This window comes from Ascaphus truei, chromosome 2, assembly GCF_040206685.1.
Source record: "Ascaphus truei isolate aAscTru1 chromosome 2, aAscTru1.hap1, whole genome shotgun sequence".
Lineage (NCBI taxonomy): Eukaryota > Metazoa > Chordata > Amphibia > Anura > Ascaphidae > Ascaphus > Ascaphus truei.
Window position 1 is genome coordinate 382,061,687 of NC_134484.1, and position 24,298 is coordinate 382,085,984.

A 24,298-nucleotide genomic window follows, 5' to 3' on the forward strand; every position below is an offset into this window, starting at 1 on the left:
AGTCTTGATTACAACCGTTTCAACACTTTCTGTTATCACTGGGTTTGAGCTATGACTTTCACAATACAGGTGCTGACATTACTTCTGAAGTACTAATGCTAAAGCAGAACATGTAATATTTGTATAGAAACTCACTTTAAAAACAATGGTTATAACATTGTTAATCTTAATAGTACATTTCATTATCAGTACACTATTTATATAGTATTATTTGCAAGTCTTGCTGAATATACTTTAACTAAAACTTATGTTTGCAGAGTAAAATATTCTTCTGGAAGGTACGCTAGACATTTTCCTCCAACTCAGCCTCCCTTAGAAATTAATAGCCTCTAAAAACTAGATTATCACTGTTCCCATGAGGATATCACAAACATTTGCTAAAAAAAAGATGTTACTTGCAGTATATGAAACTCCAGATCCTGGATACACTTATAGAGAGTAAGCAAAATATTTATTTTCTTTTAATCTTTAATAGTATATACAGTATGATTCTACTAGGTATTATAGCACACACATGTTTTTTTATGTGGCTTAAAACAGTGTTTTAATACATATGGGCCGTGCTGATTTGTAAAGAAAAGAAAGTCATCTGCACAGTATGTACAGTATAGTAGCTTTTTTTGCCAGCTGTGCAGAAGTGCATATGTTTTTGATTTAAAAGAAAGGGTGTATGTGCTGAGCACGTGCATTTCAAGTGAAGCATTTGTTACTGTTTTGTCACAGAAATTGTATTTGTGATGGTAATGTTTTTAAATGAAAAATCAAAACACAATTTCAGTGACAAAACACAAAAAAGTTTGAATTAGAACGTGCGTGCTCGGCCCACACCCCGTTTTAGCTATTTGCACTTCTATATATATATATACTAACTTTGAATTCCGTGTGTGTGTGTGTCTCTGTGTGTGTGTGTTTGAGTCTGTATGTGTGTGTGTGTGTGTCTCTGTGTGTGTCCCTATGCTGATGCTGTTGAGGCCTTTTCGCATGCACACCAGGCTGCCAACACTGACGTCGCCGACGGCCTCTTTTGCCAGCAGTGACGTCACTTCCGTGACTGTAATTCTGTCACCTTGAAGGCGATTTTCTGCAAGGGAAATTTTCGTTTGATAGGCGCCGGCAAAAAAGTTTCACTTCAAAAAAGATCAGAGTGAAAGAATAGTTTTAAATACTTGAATCTCCCACATCAAAAAGATATAGCTAATTTTGTTTCTTATATCAATAGACTGACATTTTTAATAAAACCATAGATATTATCTATCTATCTTTTCTACATTATATCTACATCTGACTTTACATCTACAGTCCAGTCAAAATCATAGATTGCAATATCTGTCTAAATGACCCCTTATCACCTTAAATTGACTGTAATATGTCTATTCTCCAAGACAGATCTTCTTAAACTACAGAACTTCCCAAATCAGGCCACATTGTTTCATTCTCTATTACAGTTAGTAAAACTACTACTCACTTGTTCACCTCCTTCCTCTTTCTCCCCCTTACAAAAACAATGTTAAAATTATTGCAATTTCTTCCTCCACAACACTGCAAAGATACTCCCTTTGCTCTGCTTCTCAAGAACTAAAACACTACTGAATGGCCTTGTTCTCTTCGTGTTGATTACTGCAAGATTCTTTTATCTGGCCTCCCTGCTACACACCTCTCTCTTACAATCTATGCTGCTACAATTATATTCTTGCCTCTTAAGCTTGACCTAAGGATTTCTTGTCTTTGCACCTTTTACAACCCTCTTGCTTCTTAAACCCTCTTCCCTCATCTCTCCCTACCTATGGAACTCTCTCACTCAATATTCATCCACTACCTTCTTTTTCCATTTTTAAAGCCTAACTGAAAATTCACCTAGTAAAATAAGCATCTCATTAAATGATTTACGTCTATACTACTAACTCAAGATGTATACAGAGAAGGAACAGCAGTTATTAGGCAGTGCACTGCTCTATTTCGTCCCCCATGGGAGATCTTAATAATGGGAGATCTGTAAGGCCTTGCCCCCGCTGCATGCTGTGGCGGACGCTGCGCTCACCAGAGCCCTCCCTGCAACGGCGCCGGGCCCGAGGGGGGGCCGCAGCGCTCGCGCGAGAGCTACTCCTGCTCTCAATAGAATTGAGAGCAGGAACTCGCGTCGAGCGGCTAGGCACGCCCCCCGGCGGTTCAGCCAATGAGGGCGAACCTGCCGGGTGACGTCATGGCCGCGCCCCCCCCCTCCCCGGTCTCTGCTCCTGCAGTGAGCTGCAGACCGGGGAATCGCCGGAACGCGCAGCCGAAAGCGTGGGCGCGCATTAGAGCGCCGTGACCGGGGCCTTAGCCTTAAGCTGCTAGTTTTACATAGCGCTTTACAGAGACAATTTGCAGGCACAGGTCACTGCCCCGTGGAGCTTACAATCTATGTTTTTGGTGCCTGAGGCACAGGAAGATAAAGTGACTTGCCCAAGGTCACAATGAGCTGACACTGGGAATTGAACCAGGTTCCCCTCAGTGCCAGCCAGTGTCTTTACTCAGTGAGCCACTCCTGTATCTTCCTGTATACTAATTCAAGATGTACTTGACATCCCTGACTTGCATTTTTAATAACGCACTTCTACTCCAACTGTGTCTAACCCATCCAATATACCACCACCGATTGTACGCTGTTTGGGGCACGGTCTCTCTTTGCTTTATATTGTTATATACTTGCTGCCCCATTGTTTCCACTTTATTTTCCCTGTGTTGTAATTTGTAAAGTACTGTTGGCAATGTAAAAATACAATTCTACATATTCTGATATAATAATCAGCCTATACTTTAAAGCAGTTATTTGATTTGGTATTTTTATCTCGTCTTAACGGTGGGAGTCATGTTTACAAGGAATTCACTGGTGAATACAAATGCAAACATTGGTGACAGCCACGACAGGCAATAAGAGGAATGTCCAGGGCTTGAAAATGTCAATTTACCTGCACAAGCCTCCCGCGTTATGCCACTCGTCCACCACATGAAAGACCGCCGCTGCTGCACAACCTCTTTGGAAGTAGAGCTGTCAATTACTGTGATGATGATTTCCCAAAGTCACACCTCGAAAATACCATTGCAAGGCACTGTGAGGCACAACTTCAGCAAGCAGAGCAGTGACTGACAGATGTTATTCAGCAGCCAATCTTTCAGCCCCAAACATTAGTCCCAATTTTTCAGGTACTGTATGGTGGATACGTGGTGTTTTTGAGCCCTTGTAATGTTGACTTGTACATCATAGTCAAGTTCCATCAAAATTGACCATATCACTGAAAATGCTGCAAAGGTCCAATCTTGAATTTTACATTTCATAAGTATATTATGACAATATGTATTCGCAAAAAAAGTTTGGTAGTGATCAGAGTTTCCCCAAATCACGTTTTTCTTATATTAGATTTAATTATGTAAAAAAAAAAAAAAGCATTCCGGAAAGTATTCTCACTTCTGACAAAGTATTTCAGAACATTTTCTCACTGTCAGGTAGAATTTCACATGCTTGTGGTAACTTTCAACTGAAATAGGAATATACAGTAAATGGCTATTTGGGAATATGTATCCTAAAATATTTTAAAGCACTTGCTAACTGTAACAAGTAGTATAAAGAAAACTGTATATTTTAAATGTTAACTGTTTGTCACAGAGCCAAGATAACAAAACTCCCTCACACACGGTAAATGTCAAGCACCTTCTCTCCCCACCTATAAGTCAAACCTAAAAACACACCTTTTAAATTAAGCATTTCAATAGCCTGAACTGGCTACTGTCCCACACCGACCATCTCTCCTACCAACCACTGTGGCCAAGCACTGCCATCTTCTGCAATTATTCCCTCACCTGCTGTCTCTGTAAGGGCCGTTCTATACTGGTTGCGGCCGTGCGCACGGGTGTCCATGTGCGAACGCGTGTGCACGTGCCGCATGCTTTTTCCTATTATAGAGCCGGGCGCTACAGGTATGTATGTATGTGTGTGTGTGAGTATATGTGTGTATACACACACACATACATACACACACACACACACACATACATACACACACACACATTTGAGCGCCGGTAGCGGCGCATAATCATCCTCCCCACCGTCTTCCCCGCTGTCTGTCGGCTCCCCGCTTCCTGCCGTGCGCGCGCGGCACCTTGAATAGAAGGGCTGGCTGACCTCAGCCATCTATAACTGCCGTGTGCACGCACGGCGTAGTACGCCCCGCCACTATAGAACGGCCCTTAGTCTCCCGACAAACCGCTTAGATTGTAAGCTCTCAGGGGCTGGGATTTCCTTTCCTATTGTCTGATTTTGTTTGCTGCACTTATTGCATTGTCCCTTTTCTACAGTGTTGAGTACACTGTGGGCACTATATAAATAAAGATTTGCAGTACATACAACCCCTGAATATGAAATACAAATATGAGATACATGCAGAGAAATACATTGCAAACTCACTCCCAGGCAGGAGGAAAGCAGGGATTTTATGTATTGCAACAAAACAAGTTTTAGCGCAAAATAACTGTTCCCTTTCAAGGGGAATGGAAACACAGCTGCAGTCAGGAATGGAGCTGGTAACAAAGAAGATGAATAACTCATTCCTAAATACTGTATACCATAAATATGTAACCAAATAGGTACCTCGGAGAGAGACACACTCCTAGAGCACTATTAATGGGTACGAAAAGCAAAGGCGTAAAGAACGTGGAAAACTGCATATTTATAAATTACCAAGAGGATCCCGAGATGAAATATTTGGAAAGAAAAAGGTACGCAGTGGTAAAGTCCTTTTGAGTATAAAAACAGGATTTGCCTGAAGGAGTGTGAATAACTGCAGCCCCATGCAAGCAAAAGCATCATAAGCAGGATCTGAAGTCTCACATGATTATAGCCAGTAAATGATTTGAAGCATACAGTGAAAGTACAGCATACGTTAAGCGAAAAATAAAGTCATATATAATGTAGTTATCAAATACAGCAAAATATTGCTTTACTTTAGATTCTCAACACTATAAACAAATATGAATTAAATATTAAACATGAATAAGTTTCAGCACCCAATAAAAACAATAATAATACATTAGGTTCTTATTAAAACCAAACAGAGAAGCACCACAGGGGCTGTTTTGCATTAAATGTTCCAGCACAAGGATGTTGTCTTAACAGCAGATTGAATGAGGGTCACAGGAGTTGATTCACAAAGCCCTGATAAGAGGTATCCCTTATTGAAGCTGTGTGAATCCACCCTCGGTTGGGGCATTTTGGGTGTTTACTGCCATTAAAGTTAGTGACTGTTAAAGCTGTATCTAGCTCTGAAATCCTTCATCTATCCTTCATCAGAGCTACTTTTAGTGAATCTCTGTGATAGTATTTAACAGCTTACTATATTATTTGTTATTAAGATCTCATCGGTGTCTGATGCTTTTATTTTTTCGCATCATTCAACTGACTTCTAGCTTTTAGACTTCTTAGATCAGCAACCCATTCTAATATTGCTGTTGCATGCCTATACACGAGGTACATAGTAGACTTTTTAATGTAATCATTTTACAATGAATGAAAGACATAAGTCAATATGTTAGATCTAAGATTCATTTTATGCATGCACTTTATGAGGGGTCACCCTATTTGGTTTGCTTACTCAGCATAGCAGAACATGATTTACTGTATGGACACCTGTGAGTTACTGTACATCAGGGCTGGTCAACTCCAGTCCGCAAAGGTTACCAACATGTCAGGTTTCCAGGATATCCCTGCTTTCGCACACAGGGCTGCCGACAGGGGTGTGTGGGAGAGCCGGGACAAGTCCCAGGCCTAGTGGCTGTGGGGGGCACGGCTGTCAGCCCTATTGTTGCCGCTGGGCCCGTCTCTCCCCCAGCTGTGGGCCTCCCTCACTGCCTGTACCATGGCAAGCTTCTGACTGGTGCGCACTGGGCATCTCTGATGTCGGCATGGGCTGGACGCAAGCTGGGATCAGCTTCTCACGTGCACTGGTGTGAGAGAGGCCGGTGTCAGAGGCTTGACGTGGGACAATCAGTGAGGGAGGCTCGCAGCTTTGGGAGGGCCGGGCCCAGCAGCAACGAGAGGACTGGCAGCCAGGCAAAGAAGTGGGGGAGAGCCGGGGCAGAGTCTGTATTAATATGGTGTTTTTTTTTTTTTAATGTACTGGATGGTGGAGGGGGGGGGGGAGGTTGTGTGTATTTGGTGGGGAGGGGATGGGTTTGGTGTGAGGGAAGTGGGGGATTGTATATATTTTGTCTTGTGGGGTGTACTTGTATGTATTTTGTTTTTGGATTGTATGAATGTATTTGGGTGGGGGGGTTCTTTTGTATATATTTGTAGGGTGGATATTTTTTTTGCATTTGGGTGGGAGGTTGTATTTGGGGGGTGGGGATTGTATGTATTTGGGGGTGGGGGGGTTGTATGTATTTCGGTGGTGGTTTAAAAAAAAATGTATTTGGGTGGTGGTGGGGCTGTTTGTATTTGGGGGGTGGGGTGGATGTACGTACTTGGGGGGTGGGGGTGTCAGGGATCACTATCACCAGACGGGACAAAGAAGTTGAATAAAATAGGTTTATTCTGGCAAGCCAGCAGACAGAACAAAATACACAAATACAGGATACAATACCAACTGTGGGCCAGGGAGTAGACTCTTGTCTCGACTAGGTGCAGGGGCCCGCTTCAGGTAAGCTTGCCCTGTCCGCATCTTGTCCTGGACTCTCAAAGGGCTGATCACACAGCAGCAGCATTGAAATCAACGCCAGTTGAATCACTGTCAAACTCTCTAGATGTTCTGGTACTCTAATCGGCAGCCCTCTTTACATAGCCCTCGGTGCCTATCTGTAACGGACGTGCTCGCCACAAACCGGGACCAGGCCGTGGGGTTCAGGTGTGGATGTGAATACACCAACCTTAGACCACGAAGCCGGTTCAGGATTGCGCAGTCCATAGTCAAACGTAGCAGGGTCGGAGAGGGTTATCCATTGACACGCCAGGGTCAGGATTGGAGACGGTAGAGTAGTCGATGTTCAGGCTGGAGTTCGGCAACAGGAAGTCAGGAGCATACCGCTTCGGCGTAGCAGCTGAAGCGCGGCTCTTCTCCATTCACCAAATGTCTTAACACCTCGCCGCTCCCAGCCTTTGTCTCAGTCATCCATTTCTATGCAGTAGCTCGGCTGATCTAATCACAGAGTCTGCCTCCATAGAAATAACTACACATACCCATAATACAAGTCTGCTACTGTAGATGGGGGGAAATACAGCATTACCGGGAATACAAGTGCTTTACAATATACATCTCCTGGTACCTTTACCCCCCCAATATATAAAGAACCCCATCCCCGAACTCACAGTTCTGAGGCTCTGTCACATAAAGTGTCAAAACATACAAAATGTGTCTGCCATACAAGTGCACATAGGTGGACAAAACACACGTTTTTAGGGGTAGCTAGCTGGGCTTCAGCTTTATTATGTGAGACCAGCTATCCCTAATATCACAGGGGGGTTTATGTATTTGCAGGGGTAGGGGGAGGGGTCGTATGTATTTTTTTTGTATATACAGTATATGGGGTGGGGATGTTTGTATATATTTGAGGGGTGGGGGGTTCTATGTATTTGGGGGTGGAGGGGGTGTTTGTATATGTAGCCATGTCACCCTTGCCCCATACGACCCCCCTCTGAGCCTCCGTGGCCAGGAGCGATGTCGGGTGCTGCCGACGGCCATTCCGGAGGGTGGGAGCTGAGGAGGGAGCAGCGCGTCTTCCCCTGCAGGTTGCCGGTTGCCGGGGACGCAATCGGGCCGTTGCCATGGCCGCGGTCGCGTCGCTAAGGTCCCGGCGGCTCGGTAATCCTGGCGCCGCCATTGCTCTGCACGTTGCGCATGCGCAGGGGTCAGCTAGCGCAAGAGGCCCCGAGTAGTTCGCGCAGGCGCTGGAGGAACCCCAGAGGCAGGGACAGCTCAGGAAACAGTGAGGCGGCCCTTAGATGTTCGCGCATGCGCAGGAGAGGTGCGCACGTGGGCCCAATGTGTTTCTAGGCTCCATGGGACTACAATTCCCATGGAGCATAGCGAGACAGGCACCAGGTGCCTCATAGGAGCCAATAGGGCTGCAGGATTGCGCTGGAGGAAAGGATACATTTCGCGGGCTTGCACCACGCTAGTCAGTCAGAGGAAGGGGCAGACAAGGGAAGGAGGTAGGGTACCAGAGAGGGACCCTGTACTAGGCCAGCACCCCCTTGGCCCCAGATAAGGCCCTAGTTAGCCCTGATTCCCCAGTAGTGTGAGTGTTGCCAGCGATAGTCTCAGGTTAGGGACCCTGTCACTCATGGTAGTCAGAGGTTAGTCTGCAGACGCATTGCGGCAGGCTTTCGGTGAATTAGTGGCACGAGACAGCTGGGGGGTTCATAGCGGTAACCAGTCCGGGGAGCCATAGCCCAGGGTTCGTGTTGCGAGTGGCGAGGCGCTGGGGGGGTTCATAGCGGTAACCAATCAGGGGAGCCATTGCCCAGGCCGGCGTTGCGCGTAGTACGAGGCAACTGGGGGGGTTCATAGCGGTAACCAATCCGGGGAGCCATGGCCCAGGGCCCGTATTATGAGTAGGGTGGGTACAAGACCTACCTATATAGGATAGGCAACCCCGAATGCCCTAGGAGATTGACCCTTAAGCCACTTAAGGATGCTGTGTTATAGGGACGGCCTATAGTGCAGTGTGTGTCACGTTGCTATACCGTCAGTTAGGGACTCAGCGGATGCTGCGGTTCCAGTGACGGAGTTTGGACCCACGTTGGGGGTCACAGAGAATATCGCCAGGAGTTCGGTTGGAGGATCAGACGGATTTATCACGCGTCTGACCCTTTGTGAAGCGTTGCTGATCCGAGCACCGGAGTGCTCGGCAGGTATCTGATACATAAGTGCACCACCGGGCCCTTAGCTTAATAGTGACTGCGCAGTCACCCATTGACTCTCTGCAAGAGTGCGGGACATTGGGTGGGGTTCTTTGGACACTGGGTGGGATCACCTAGTGTTGGGGAATCGTCCTGCGAGACGTCACGGTTAGTGTCTCCTCCTGAAAGGGACACAGGTTATGTTATGAATGTGATGTGTCGTATTACATGTTAGTAAAGTCCTTAGTTATTATATCTCCCCGTGTATGTGATTATTGTGTTGTCCTGCGAGGAACCACTCCCCCTCTGCGGGGAGCCATCGCAGGTGGAGGCGCTGCACCTATTGTAAGTGGTTGTCCATAGTATTGTAATTGCCCCAGGTTCCCCGTGGCGGAAGCTCAGCCCTCCTGTGAGCCAACAGGTAACACACCACACACACCTGGTAACACGTATGTTCTCCGCACCCACACCATATCTGCGATTGGGGGGGGGGGGGAAACCCGTTACATATATATTTGGGGGTGGGGATTTTGTTTGAGTGTATGTTGTGAGGGGATTGTGTGTAGGAGAAGGGTGGGGAGGGGGAATTGAGTGAGAATGGGGTAATTGATGGAGGGGGAGAGTGATAATGGGTGAGTGAAGAAAAGAGGGAGTGAGATGGAGGGGAGATAAATACATGGAAAGAGGGGGGGGGGTTGAGGGGGATCGCGAGGGCCCCGGGACATCTGTTTGCAGCCCTGTCCACACAGGTTGCTCAATCAGGGACTCAGTTATGACTGAGTCACTGATTGAGCAACCTGTGCGGAAGCAGGGATATCCTTAAAACTGGACCTGTTTGTGGCCCTTGAGGACTGCAGTTGGCCACTTCTGATGTACATGGCTCGCTGCTCATTACAGTGGCAAAGACTCATACTGTATGCCGCAAGTATCAGTAAGAAACCAAAGCATACTGATGCAAAAATGCATACACATCTTCAAATGTTTAAGGACAGACAGATTTGCAACAACTGAAGCATGTGAACAAAACAGGTACTCAGTAACCTAATTCATTCAAGTACATATGTAAGACTATTTAGCAACATTACAAAGATTGTATTGTAACAACGATTCACTATTTTTGATTATCTAAATGTACCGTGTAACAATTAAGAAGACCATACCAAACAGTGCTTCCAAATAATGTGATTATTTTAGAACAATGTCATTATAAGGAGCATTGTATTTCTCAATCGTTTGTTGCTACTGAACAAATGTCAAAGAGCATTGTCAGTTGATAATACAGTAAATGTTATTGTGAAGGTGAAAGGGATAGGGAGAAATAGTCAATTATTTAAGAGAGAGAACATTTCAGGCAAGATTAAAGAGACTTGACAAGTGATAGAAGCCATACAAAGATGAAAAAAAAATCTATGATTGAGCCTTAAAGCAGCCGTCTGCACTAGGCATTTTATTGCATACTTTTTTGATATTTAAAAGATCTCCTTTTGCAGTCTCAGGGGATATGTTTTATTTAGAAAATCTGATCCTTTGCTCAGGAGTTTTGAGCAGCTGGAATATTAAATGCTTTGGCAGGAAAAGCTCAGGGGCAAGATACGAGTATAGATATGAGTTACTCTTATATTGGCTTCTGTGGGGGATTGTTGCTTTAAAGGTGCAATGCCAATACTCAATTACCCCCCACTTTTATTTTTTACATGGGTGGGAAGCAGTTTAAATGTCCCGCGTCACACGAGCCAATAGCCAGCCTCAACGTCACCTGTTGCGGCTTCTTATTTGCCCAATTGATGCAGGGAATTTAAATACACCGCACTGGTGCTACCTTTCCTGATATATATTCAGGGAACTAGAGGGTCTCTTGAGCTGAGCTTCGTTCATTTCAGCTGCGGGAACCTCCTAGTTCGAGAGATACATAACAGTAAAGGTAGCAAAGGAATGTCTGTGTAGTTAGAACCCTTCGCCCATGTCAATAAAAGGGTGGTGGGGGGGGCGGAATGCTCTTTTGATGACTTTAGGCAGCTAACATTGAAGTATTAATAAGAAGATCTCTAAACTGACTTTATCTCTAAGTAAAATGTTTAAGTTTTCTTGTTTCATATGTTTTTTTGCTACAGGGGTATGTAAAAGCATAACCCATGCAAGTCCAACTCCAACATTTGACACAACATACAGTATAACAAATGCTATACTCAGTTGTTGTGTTTATTGGCTCTGTGACAAACAGATAACATTTAAAATGTATATATTTTTTTGGCAATGTAACCTTTAAAAGCAGACTATGCTAATCGCCCTTTCATTTTTTCATGGATCTTTTCTTGTTCTTTGCAACAGCTGTTTTTATTTTTTTAATCTGATGCTCCGTCCAGGAGATATAAGCTTTTAAAATATTAAGTATCAGGGAGGTTAAAACACAGTTTTCCCCAGAGCCCAGTGCAGTAAAAAGGTTGCCATGTAACTTCAGAAGCTAGAGATTAAAAATCCTGATTTTGAACACTTTTTTTTATAAAGCAGGACATGCTGAGGGAGCAAGATACACAATTATATGAGTTAAACTCACACTTAAAAAATGGATCTGTTTTATTCATTTTCATACATCAACACTCTAGAGATATAGTGTTCTAAATGTATAGGCTTTTGACAACTTTTAAAAAACCTGTTTAGAGGGATATTGCATGTGATTGGACATCTATTTTAAGATTTGAGGTAATATAAGAATTGGAAATGAAAATAAAAATGACATTTGTATATTTTAACAAGTATATTGATTTAACAGGGTTCTCTAAAATAAGGGGTGGCATCAATAAGCCACATATAAACTGCTTTGACAGTGCTTGTCAATGCCCCAAGTTACTAAACAGTGCTAAAACGTATCACACTTTAAAAGGGGCACTCCCATATAGCAGGCCAGAAAACAAACTTTTGTAAAGAATTTAACAGTCTAACTGGCTTCGCTAAACAGATCTAACCATGCTAACAGCTAATATTTGGCTGCTTTTATTATTTGGAATTTAATTTCTTATGGGCCTCTGCATTGGGGAGCGTTTGTCAATTACCCTTATCCCAGTCTGTCTTATCAGAGAGCCAATAAAGATAAGGCGAGGGGGCAGGGTTGCCAACTTTTACTAAAGGCCTATCCAGAGCAAAAAAAAATCCCTTACTTGGTGTGCTGGTGCGGCGGCGGCGTCTCCTGGCATCCTGCTAAATTTCTCCCTCCAACTGCAGTGAAGATGGCTGCACAGTGTCAAACGACGGCACGTTGCCATGGCAACCGGACGCTACGTGACAATGACGCTATGCGTTGCCATGACAACCGGCCGCTACGTGACGTCATGACGCTACGTGGTGCCGCGTTGCCATGACCTGATGCCACGTAGCATCCTGATGTCACTTAGCGTCTGGTTGCCATGGCAACGCGGCATCATTTGACGCGCGCAGCCACCTTCACTGCAGTTGGAGGGGGAAATTGTAGCAGGCTAGGCCTCGCTTTTAGTCCTGGCTACGGCGACAGCGATGCCGCATCAAAACAAGTTAATGCAATCCGTTGTGTGCGCCTATATTGTGCGCGACCGCGATGGAGCGACAGAGAGACACAGTGACCAAAATCGCTGAAGTCAAATGAAAATTTTTCCGGCGACTGCCGCATGACGTAAGCGGTTCCGCCAATGAGGGCGAACCGCTCACGGCCACGCCCCGCCCCCTGGTCGCCATCTCTTGACTCCTACACTATAGACAGAAATCGCTATGACAACGGCGACGGATGATGTCACCACGCGTCACACATGCCGGAGACGCCGCCGCACCACACCGCCGCAACCTGGGGATTGAGGACGGCAAACCCATAGCCCAGAGGCAAGTTTCCGAAACCCGGAATATCTGGGTCAAACCCAGAGAGGTGGCAACCCTGCGAGGGGGTGATGAGAGAGGGGCTGTAAGAACTAATAAGGGCAAGTTTGCCTTATAAGTCACTGTCATGTATTCATATTAGCGGACTACAGTAGTGAATAACGGCTAATTTGAGGTTGTGATGAGATTTTGTTGTTCTAATGTAATAATCATAATTCTATAGTTTTATTCAGGTGCTATTAAGATTACAAAGGACCCCTCTATACAACCAGCAAAGAGTCACATGAGTGGAGGAAAAACAGACGTCTAAGCCTTTGAAAAGGAAAATGGGGGTATGTAAATAGGCAGGCCTTCATTTTCCATAAACGTAATTGTAGGAAAACAAGGAAGGACATTCAACATTGGGTGTGGACAAAGTGAGAAAGATACTACTGGGAACTAGTGGGTGGTTGATTAGTATCTGATATGGCATATGTAAAACAAATGAATGCAGTTCTACAAACAGACCCTTCCACTTGCTACATAAACTCTCTCCCTAAATAGCACATTCTTTTTGAACAATACAAAGTCTGTACTTCACTGGAAAGTTTCAAGCAGCACTTAACTCATGCACAGCAGACTTTCAAAGATCAAGTACCCTCATACTAAATGCCTTTAGTTGATGCAAATTCATTCCACTATATTCCTAACATTGGTTTTGAAATTGAAGAGTACAAGTTGCCTTAGGGTTCCAATCCAAAGAACATTATTTTCTTATATATTTATTCTATTGCTCAACATTGATTTATTAGGACTTTTTAATACAGCAGCGCTGCAGTACATATTCAGCTACAAAAATTACCAGGAATGAGGAAAAAGCATTTTGGAGCCGATCAGAAATGCACAGCCTGTTTCCCTTCCATTTAACAGGAATCTATCCTTAATACAACTTGAGAAAAAGGAGTGTCATTAAACTACTGTACAACTAAGTGGCTTTTATCAGGATTTCAGCTGAAGTAAGGACAGCACCTGAAACCAACATCCAGCATGATAGAATTTTGCCTTAAGAAGAAAGGTGTATTCATCCTTGAGGGTATGGAAATAGGCTCTTATTTAATATGCGGGGAAGCTCCTACAAAGTTACGTTATTTAAATTGAGCTTTATAGCATATATAATAATGGCCGTCCTTAGTCGGGATGGGTGGAAAAGTCCAAATCTGTTGCCCGGAATTCTGCAGATTTTGACCAAATCTGTCTCGTCCCCCCAACTCCCATCTATGGATTGAGTACTAAGAAATCAGATATTGATTTATTCAAATCCATCATTGAATATAATCTAAACGGATTTTTAAGAATCTGAACACGTATAGTTAAAACAGTCAGCTGGTTTAGCTCACACTGTAAGATCTACAGTCTAGAAAAGCAGTGGTGGTGAGTTCTAATCCTGTTGGGTTGTACACCATTCCTGTCATTATATTGGTGCCCTATTCTTATCAACTCTTTATAGTTGGTATGGAAATCCTTTTAGGAAGTGCGGGATGGGACTCATTTAAATATTCTTTGCATAGCCATTAGCATATCTCTCAGCCAGGTGTGCTCCTCTTTCACAGACATGTCTCCCTAATGTATTTGGGATGTTTGAAGGGATATATACAACTGGAGACACTTACTAAATTTGAATCTCTCTTTCTTGGACCAAAGGAACCGGACAACAGTTTCCACCAGGCATGGAAGATTATATCACGATTGCACAAATAGCTGTGTGATTGCCAGCACCTGTCAATTACCTGGGCACATAGCTTAAAATGACATATACGTTTGAAAAATATTTCAATAAACATTGAAACCTATAACAGCATTTATAGATACCTAATGGCAGGACCCACAGATAGGTCAACCAGTCTATATGTCCACCGTACTCCTTTAGGACTGAAGAAAAGACATCTATGCTGAGGTAGGTATACAGCATCCTTGCAACATTGCTAGATGTAGGGAAATGCTTTAAAGCAGCTGTTCAAGCAACATCCTACATGTGTTTTTTTTTTTGTTTTTTTTTAATCAGTTCTGTACTATGAAAAAATACTTGCAGCATTAAAAAAAATGTAAAAATATTTTAAAGACATTTTTAATGTTTCATATGTAGGAAGCATTTCCAAAGTGCCAGCCCCCTTCCCCTTCTGATAGGCTCTGGCTCTTGAGCCCCACCCTCTCTTTAGCAGTGCACCAATGGTATCTAGTAATCATATTCCAGGACTACATTGCCCACAATGCTGTGCAAGAACTGAATTAAATAACCCGGAGCAAGCGATCGATTACAGGAGAACGGATCGATCTGCAGCTTAGCTAATCGCTTGTCAGAGTGCAGATTGTATTGATGCACATATTGAATGGGAATTTTTTTTTTTTTTTTTTTAAACGGCAGCTTGAACTGCAGCTTTAAAACTTGCAATGCTGCTGGTTTTGAGCACTGGAGTAAATCAACGCTGCTTTGTAAGAATATTTCACTCAGCATTTAAACATAAAGCTGTCCAAAATAATGCTTGATTTTAACCTTATTGCACCCTGAAAAAAATAACACAGGAAGTTCACATTTGCGTGTTTTGCCTGGATCTGTAATGGGCTCTATGAAGAATGAAAGGTGGAAAACTATGACTGACCTTGTTACAGAGTAACTGAGAAATTGAAATTAGACCAAAAAAGCAACATGTTAACATAACATAAATAAAATATTAATCATTCAATACGACAACTAATAAAAGTTGTCATCGCAACAATTTTTATAGGGATATTGTAGTAGTTTTCTGTTTAGCAGACATATTTACACAAAGCTTCTTAGAGGCAATCCAAGCCATTTTTTTTATAAAGGATTGAAGCAGGGGGTCTCCGGAGCTGAACCCCATTAATTTCAGCTCCTGGGACCCCTTGCTTCCAGAGGTACTTACCTCTGTAGTGGGTGCTGGTAGCCACTCCACTTTACACACATTATGGCCGATTTTCCAAGCTCCCGCATCTTGTAGGCCAATAGGAAGTCGTAACGTCACCCAGTGCGGCTTCCTATTGGCCCATGTGACACAGGAGATTAACAATGTGATACTGACTGGCAATACCTCGGAGGTAAGTGTGTTTGGAAGCAGGGGGTCCCCAGAGATTAAATGAATGGGGTTCAGGTCCTAAAAAACCCTGCTTCAATTCTGTATTTAAAAAAAATGAGAAATGCCATGGATTGCGCCTTTAAAATGGCAGCTATTGTGTATTAAAAAAAACTGCTTACAGGCCTACAACACCTTGCAATTCTGCAATAAATCTATGTCCAAGTAGCACACATTGTACAATACATACTATAACTCTCTACCTGTTGATTCTCTTAGTAAAACAGTGAAGATAGTCAATGTGATTTTGTATTCATTAAAAGGTGATAGTGCCGATCAGGGCACTGTTGCAGGGAAACTCCCTTTGAATGAAATGGGCGTTTAATGAATAACCCCAAAGGGTGCAACCAAAGTATACAATAGGGGGAGTTGTATTATGTTAACCAAATATTTGTTGTTGACCTGTTTTGAAATGAGCACCTGGGCCTACATATACAGTAAAAAGCTATTCAACTTGAACAAGAAAAAGGGGAGTAGGCTGCAAGGCTGAGAACTTTGACATTATCACAATACAGGACTTGAATGGCACTTCATGTCAGATCCCTTATCTCCTGAGAGGATTGGGGGCAGTGCATATTTTGTAATGCTGCAAGAAAGTATATAAGATGCATTAAAGTAAAAACACTCAACTCATTGAAGAATGAATGCTGTAATAATTATAATGTTGCTGTGATCATTTTTTTTTTTAAATATTAACATTCCTAGAAATTTCTCAATGGAGGTCTGTGCAAACATATTTTGCATAACAATTTCTACAAAACTAGAATATTATTGTTTGCCTTTACAGTGAAATATGCAATCAGACTAGAAAAGGAAACACAAAAGCAACTTTTGGCCGGGCTACTGTATGTGGTCACCTATTTTCAAACATATATTTCTGTTGTATTTTAAAAAGTACAATTCCTCCAAAGAAAACTTTTGCAGAAAAACAAAAGCTAATCTAAAAATGACAGTGGGAGTTTTTTTTCCATCTATAAAAATCATATTATTGAACCATTAGGCAGCAAAACAACAGATAACGGATCCATCTTGTAATTTTGTTGAGCTCTATTAACCTCTTCTCTGCCAGAGACCCTTACACAGGTCAAATGTCTCAAACAGTCAATGGGTACATACTTTTTATAGTCACACTCACACTACAACACCAAAATCTATCTATCTATACACACACACACACACACACACACACAATGTTAACCTCCCTCCCCATTACCTTTTCAGTGCTGGTTTAGAGATAAGGTCATCCCAACCAACACTGAAAAATCTCCTCCCTTTGCATCCCTCTCTTTCACTCAGTCCTTTGCATCTGCATGGTCCCTATTTAATATGCTGTGGCGCAACTTTCCAGTGCTGGAAAATAGTTCAGCTCCTTTCCAATGAATGGGATGAAAATGTTTACAAACGCAGGAAAGCGGCTTCCCCGCATATTAAATAAAGGTCTCTAATTTCCCTCAACATGCCTATTCTCTGGCATATAGTGTCACCCCGCTGTGCCTCTCCCGCCCCTTTCAATGGTTCAACATTTCCGGCAGTGAAGTTGGTGAGCAGCAGCAGCAAGAACCTGTAAGCTTTCCTCCCACAGATATTATTCTCCTCTGGCAGTCTGTGGCCACTCCTCCCTCTGTCACTAATCACAGTGCTGGGGGAGACGCCAACAGCAGACAGAGTGAAGATGCTAGTATCAAGTCACATGCTCCCGGCTGCAGCTGGTGCCAGTTGCAGGTCCTGCCCGGTGGAAGACAAGAGAAGGTTTCTCTTGCGGTGGGGGTGGTAAGAGGTACTAAGGCACCGTGAGACAGACACGTTTTACTGGGGCACAAGCCCCATTTGACCCAGGTTTAGCACCACCATTTTGCATAAAGTACAGCAACTGCACAGGGGGGGGTGGGGGAGGGGGGAGAGAATCTGTATGCACCGACCATGACACATCAGAGGAAAATGGCTTTATGAGATTGTAAAAGCCTGGTGTGCTCAGGAGTGAACAATGATAAGAATCATGTTAAAAAAAAAAAAAAAAAAAAAAATACAACGATGCCGGTGTTAAAATGGGCCTTTTGTCATCAGAGTGAAACTTTAGATTCACAAATATAGAAATAGCCCTTTCAGGTCCTTTCCCAGGGTTCTGTGCGATGTGAAATCCTCTTTTTCTTAAGGCTGCGGTCCCAGTAATCTCAAATAGTGATGACACTGCTCTCTAAATATATACTCACAAACGTGTGAGGTTTTGCAGGCACATAAAGGTATCTTTTAAGGCGTTCACTCAGTCCCCAGAAGATGCAGAAATCAATGTTTCCCCGTGTATATGGACTCCCAGGAACCTTATTTAAAAGATACAACTGGACATAGTGCAGACTGTATGTATAATTTATCAAAAGTAATTAAAACAAGTTACACTCACATTGTTTCAAATACAGGTAAGCATTTTAGATCTTAATGGATCTCTCCGGCCGGGTGGATGGTGTCTCCGCTTCCCCTCTCTCGTGGCGTGCGTTCCACCGGTGCGTTCCAAGCACCGGAAGTGATGTCATCCGCCGCGTCCACTTCCTGGGGTTCCAGCCGTCTCAGGGATAGAGCGTCACTCTACGCGTTTCACCACATAGGTTTCATCAGGAGTGACATTCTATTGCTTAGTGGGGATATATATACCCTCAATTCTATTCTCATTGGTTGGTAATTCACCTGATTCTATTCACATTAATCATAGATATTTAAGGCTATAATGAGAATGAAGCGAGACTATCTCTGTGAAATATATTCTATATATTCCTAGGGAGTCCATATACACGGGGAAACATTGATTTCTGCATCTTCTGGGGACTGAGTGAACGCCTTAAAAGATACCTTTATGTGCCTGCAAAACCTCACACGTTTGTGAGTATATATTTAGAGAGCAGTGTCATCACTATTTGAGTTCACTAATTTTATCTTAACAATATTGCACTATCATTATTTTATTCTTTTCACATATATTGCGCTTCCCGGAGACTTCATCACCATTTCATATCAAGAGGATTGACCGAGCAAACCTCAACCGGGTCACAGCTGCATCTCCTTATATGTTTACATAAGTATCACTGTTTTTTCACTTTATATGATTGATATCTGAATATTTAGAGCGCCACAATTTGATAAGTTTCCTTTTGTATGCGGTCCCAGTAATGTCTGTGACAAGCGTGACCGGCGGGGGGGGAGGGCGGCGCGTGTCACAGCGCTAACCGCGATCTGCGGTCTGTGAGGAGAGGAGAATCTTGCGACGGGAGGGGGCGTGGTCGGGGATTTTCAGGGCGTGGCCATTACGTCACGCGGCTGGTTCGCCCTCATTGGGTGAACCGCCGGTGGGGGCGTGGCCACGCCTCCGTCGCTAGGAGTAAACTCAATTTTATTGAGTTGGGAAAAACCCTGCAGCACGGCGCGGCTGCACCTTCTGCGTGACGGTGCGTAGTGGGCCCAGCCCCATTGAGGGGCGGTTCTTACACGCACAGTGCACGCCGCGCCATGCGCACAGGCTGTACTGGGACCGCAGCCTAAGTGTTGCAGCTAGATCAGGGGTGGACAACTCCAGTCCTCAAGAGCCACCAACAGCTCAGGTTTGCAGGATACACCTGCTTCAGCACTGATTGAGCTACCTGTGCTGGAGCAGGGATATCCTGAAAACCTGACCTGTTGGTGGCCCTTGGGGACTAGAGTTTCCCACCACTAGCAGCATGCCATGGGATTGGTGAGAAAAAACAGTTCACCTCAACTGTGATGACAATGTGGAGTAAAATGATTGATATATTATGCCTTCGCCCATTCAGTGCAGTAAGGTGCTTGCTTTGTGTTAATATCTCTCCAGTACCAAATAACTTAAGTGTACAGTATGTGTTACAGATATATAAGATGCTATTATTAACTTAAAGCAGCAAAACATGAAATCTTATGGGGTTTTTTTTTAATTAAATAAGTGACTTTTTTAATTCAACTCTTAATAGCATTTTGAATTAATTTCAATATACTGAGCATCCTTTAATTTCTATTGGGGGTGTTAGCACACCTCCCCAGCAGTGCAAGATCATGGCAACACTTTCCTGTTTCTGATATTTTTGTTCCCAAGTTTTCCAGCCTTTTGAGCTGTTAACTGTAACAATAGATAATGTTGCCTTAGTAATATCAAGGTACATTGTAGCTGTTGAGTTACACTGACTGAAGGACTGATTGGAACTGAAAGGTGGCCAGGATTTTTACCCATTTATAACAGGAGCACCAAATGATTGCTGTCTTAGGTAAGAATGTAGAATTATACATTGTCACATGTTTTACATATAGAAAGAAACATAGAAATTAGAAAAGAAAAAAAAACCGGGGGAACAGGGGGGGGGGAGTAGTATTGCTGCTTTAAACAAAATAAAGTGTATCCATGTGAAACCCATGGTCATTTTACATCCCTCTGTTCTCACTGCCATCTTAATTCCTTAGCATCCATAAGGCTTGAAATGCATAGCCCAAGCACTGGAATTTTGAAAGGTTTCAGGGCAGTAAAATATAGTGCTTAATGAAGGCAGGAAAATGATGCTGCTTAATTACAGTGTATTTGTACAATCAATGTAAGGAGGACATTTCACCCCAACGCAACATTTTTATGCTTAAACGCTTCTCTCTATATTATTGTACGCTTTACTGGGTACTGTGATTGTATAAAACCTATGTGTTGAGTACGCACACTATACTGTAATTGTGACAAAATAGCTATATGAAATAAAGTTATTATTATCTACTACTTGTTAATTCTGTAAAGCATGTTGTGCATAATTGGCTTCATATAAATCATATCATACCTTCACTTGGATCAAGCCATGAAATGTTTGATGTTAATTTTAAAATCCCAACAACACCTTCACTGTAGTGTTTTGTTGAATTTTGTATGAATAAATAATAATTACAATAATAGCATGTCCTTGTATAGTGCTATTAGTTTTACACAGTGCTTTACAGAGACATTTTGCAGGCACAGGTCCCTGCCCCATGGAGCTTACAATCTGTGTTTTTGGTGCCTGCGGCACAGGGAGATAAAGTGGCTTGCTCAAGGTCACAAGGAGCTGATATCAGGAATTGAACCAGGTTCCCATATGTCAAACTCAATGCCAGCGTCTTTACTCACTGAGCCACTCCTTCTCTCAATTGACTTTCAATACTAAAATCTTTATAATGTTTCCTTAATCTTTTCATTATTTCCATGGTTATGCATGCATGTTACTTATTTTGAACTTTTTCTAACATGCAACTCGCCAAGAAAACTGCGTACTAGTTTATCTAATGGAGTTACTTTTGTACTGTATGTGGAATAATAGGAAAGGTATTGGCTATTTACCCAGTGAGGTGGGTAAATAATGCTCTTGGTTCTTCTTTTTTTTTTTTTTTTAACCAACAGTTGGTTAAATAAAAAAATTAAAAAAGGCTTGATCAGCATTACATTATTTAACCGGTAGATGAATAAATAAATGACTTGTTCAGCCCAACTCTTACTGTCGAAGTCTAATAATCTGGGAGGAGAAAATCAGTGCCAGCTAAATAAGATTGAGGGAGAAGACTACAGAGCCAGCTGACACTTCCAATAAGAAAACCTAATACTGTAGTTTTTTTTTTTTTTTAAATGAGAAAATAAACATTATGAATAAAACTTTGATTAATTCCTGGGTAATTTACAATACAAGCTAACAGCACTAGTACTTGGCACCTGTTACCTGCTACAGGAATGTAATCTGTGCAACTTCAATTCCTTCACACAATCCCTGTTTTGTGTAAATAATACAAGTAACTCACCACACTGGCAAAGTCCAAGTAGCAGAGAAAGCAGCCAAAGAGTCCACAGGCTGCAGGATGCTCTGTTCACATGACACAGAGTGGCAGCAGCAGTATGGGGAGCAGTTGCTGGACTCAGCATAGTGCAGAACAGACAGGGTTTGAGGGGACAAGTCACAATGTTTGTAATGGGATCCCCAAATTGTCTCTCCAAAGTCACAATTTTCTGCGGACGAGCCGACTTGCATATCGGCTGAAGCAATTGAACATGAACTCGGAGCAGCACCTTTGTCCCCAGCATTTGCTTCTCACCGGCCGGTGCATTTCTAGGTACTGAGCTGGTGCCAAACAAATGTGATCAGATCCGCTTCCATTCCGTGCTCTCCTCACACAAAGAGTCTTTTATTCAGGAGCGCTGTATTTGTCTCCAGTGCTACTTGTGCTGCATACTTTAGCTGAGGCAGAAACAGAATAAAGGAGATCTGAGTGCCTGCAACTGAAAATCTACCAGCTCCCCCACAGGTGGGCTTATAAACAGGGAGCAAATGATCTCAAGCGACAAATTCTGCGCATGTCCTATAAAACAAAATGGGTAGAAAAAGCCACTACTCATCACCATGCTGCCACATCCCAACTCAGGTGATGTGCAGCAAGCAGCAGTCAGTCCTCCGATCTTAAATAAATGAGTCAAATTTCCAAGAGGGCTGTGCTTTGTGAGGTGCCTTTTGTATAGTGGGATTTTTGTTTCCTCAACCAGTCCCCTTCTTAGTCGGGTTTGTGAGTAGCAGACAGTCTCCTGTGCTTGCTACTGTGCATTAGATTGCATTGTGCTGCACAATGAAAACTATTCGCAAATGCACTAGGGTCCTTGGTACAAGTTTCCAGAGTTTTCCTCTCCTTTTGTGATGCTACCTCTTGGAGCTCCCAGGGTTGCTAGGAGACCTGGGTCGCACACTTTTGAATCTGTATAGCCTGCTCTGGCAGCGTAGGCGTGACATAAGTGAAGCATGATGTCACTGGCCCACTCACTCTTCAACTCTTCTTTGTTTCCCTCTGGCTTGTTCTCACAGACTCCCTTGTTCTCAGAATCCCCATCATTGCCACAGGGGGGCCTGCAGCGCATTGCAATCCTTCCTCATAGCATGCTCTTTTGCATTTTCACTGAACTTTTCCAGAATTTAGCACCGAGGTTTCCCAGCCTGCTCCTCTCTCCCTCTCGCTCTCCCCCCCCCTCTCCCTCCCAAGTGCAATGACAAGAGGGAGGAGTGGCAGCAGACTGCAAGATGAGAATACTGTAGCTGTGGGAGGGATGCTTACCAGCTTCAAGGCTTTCACTTCATACATTTCACAACATTGGAAGGGACAGGAGAGCAGTGGTTCCACTTTCAAATTTTGGATTTCAGGGTCCAAATCCTAAATTTCCTGTTTTTTACTGGTGTAAAATCCCTGCCCGAAACATATTTAAAAAGGTCATGCTAAGTATATATCCTTCTCTGTCTGTTCTGCAGCTAACAAACCTGCAGCAGCTGCAGCCAGTGTGAGAGTCGCTAGCTTGCACCCGAGGTACCGTAGGGCATTTTGGGATGCAGATAGGGTACTAATGATGCAAAGCACGCCGCCAGAAGGAGCTAGCACGTGGCATGCTGCAGAGGTGACCTGGCATTGCAACAATACATTTTGGTTATGTTCTGTGTCACTGTATAATGCAGTTATATTCTGTGTCAGTGTATGCGCTGACTATTTATTCATAAAATATTTTACCAGGAAGTAATACATTGAGAGTTGCCTCTCGTTTTCAAGTATGCCCTGGGCATAGAGTTTTGATAATACATGGTTGCATTAAATGAACAGTGGTTATACATTCAATTTACAGACATTTCATGGACAGTGTAAGAGATGTGTGCAGAGGTACATTTAATGGAGACTGATTAGGGTGGAATTATATTTTTATTTCTAAAAAATTATTTATAAAAATGTGTAACCAGGAAGTAATACATTGAGAGTTACCTCTCGTTTCCAAGTATGTCCTGGGCACAGAGTTATAAAAAATACATGGTTACAAAGAACAGGGGTTATACAGTGAAATCACTGATAGATTGAGTTGGAAAAATGGGTACAAGGGATTTCTTGGCTATATTGCACCTGTTCCTTTAACAAGGAAAAACATACAAAATAAAGGCCTACTCCACTTTGGAGAATAACTAAACCTTTACTCCAGACCTTTCTAACTGGGTGGGTAGCTAAGCTGGTTACCACCCTAAATGTGTGTGTGTGTGTGTGTGTGTGTATGTATATGTATGTACACACACACACACACATACAACAGTCCAACAAGAAAGTCTCTTATCTGTTTCTGTTGTAGCTGTAGGGGAAGGCCTCTCTGCTCTCTTGGGTCAGCACACTTGTGTGATAGGGAAATGTCCATGTCCAGGTATAGAGCTCTTGTCCTGCTGTCAAGAGGACAGTCCTTCTGTGTGCATCAATACATCATCTTTTCCTCAGGTCAGCCCAGTTGTGGGCTAAGGAAAATCTCTACATTCTTCCTTCTCCTTATGTCAGCTCAAATGTGAGCTAAGGAATCTCTCCTGTTTCCAGCAGGAGGATTTTCTTAGAGCTCTGTGGCCAGGTGGAGTCTAGTTTATTGCCTGTCTGAAATTAACCAGCTCCCTGCTGGAATTAGAGTCAG

The 24,298-nt window shown here is 43.1% G+C and overlaps 1 protein-coding gene across 4 annotated transcripts in view; it reads right to left on the reverse strand.

The window, feature by feature from the left end:
* ITGB8 (integrin subunit beta 8) overlaps positions 1–22,837 on the reverse strand; it is a 143,851-nt gene extending 121,014 nt beyond the window's left edge. For 2 of the 4 annotated variants that reach the window (XM_075587173.1, XM_075587176.1), the window contains exon 1: positions 21,634–22,836. In XM_075587173.1, coding sequence (XP_075443288.1) covers positions 21,634–21,913 — 280 coding nt within the window. In that variant the 5' untranslated portion in view covers positions 21,914–22,836. Of the gene's footprint in view, positions 1–21,633 lie in introns of all 4 variants that reach the window. The other 2 variants (XM_075587175.1, XM_075587177.1) reach the window with 2 other exon arrangements.
* Between the last annotated feature and the right edge of the window lie 1,461 nt (positions 22,838–24,298).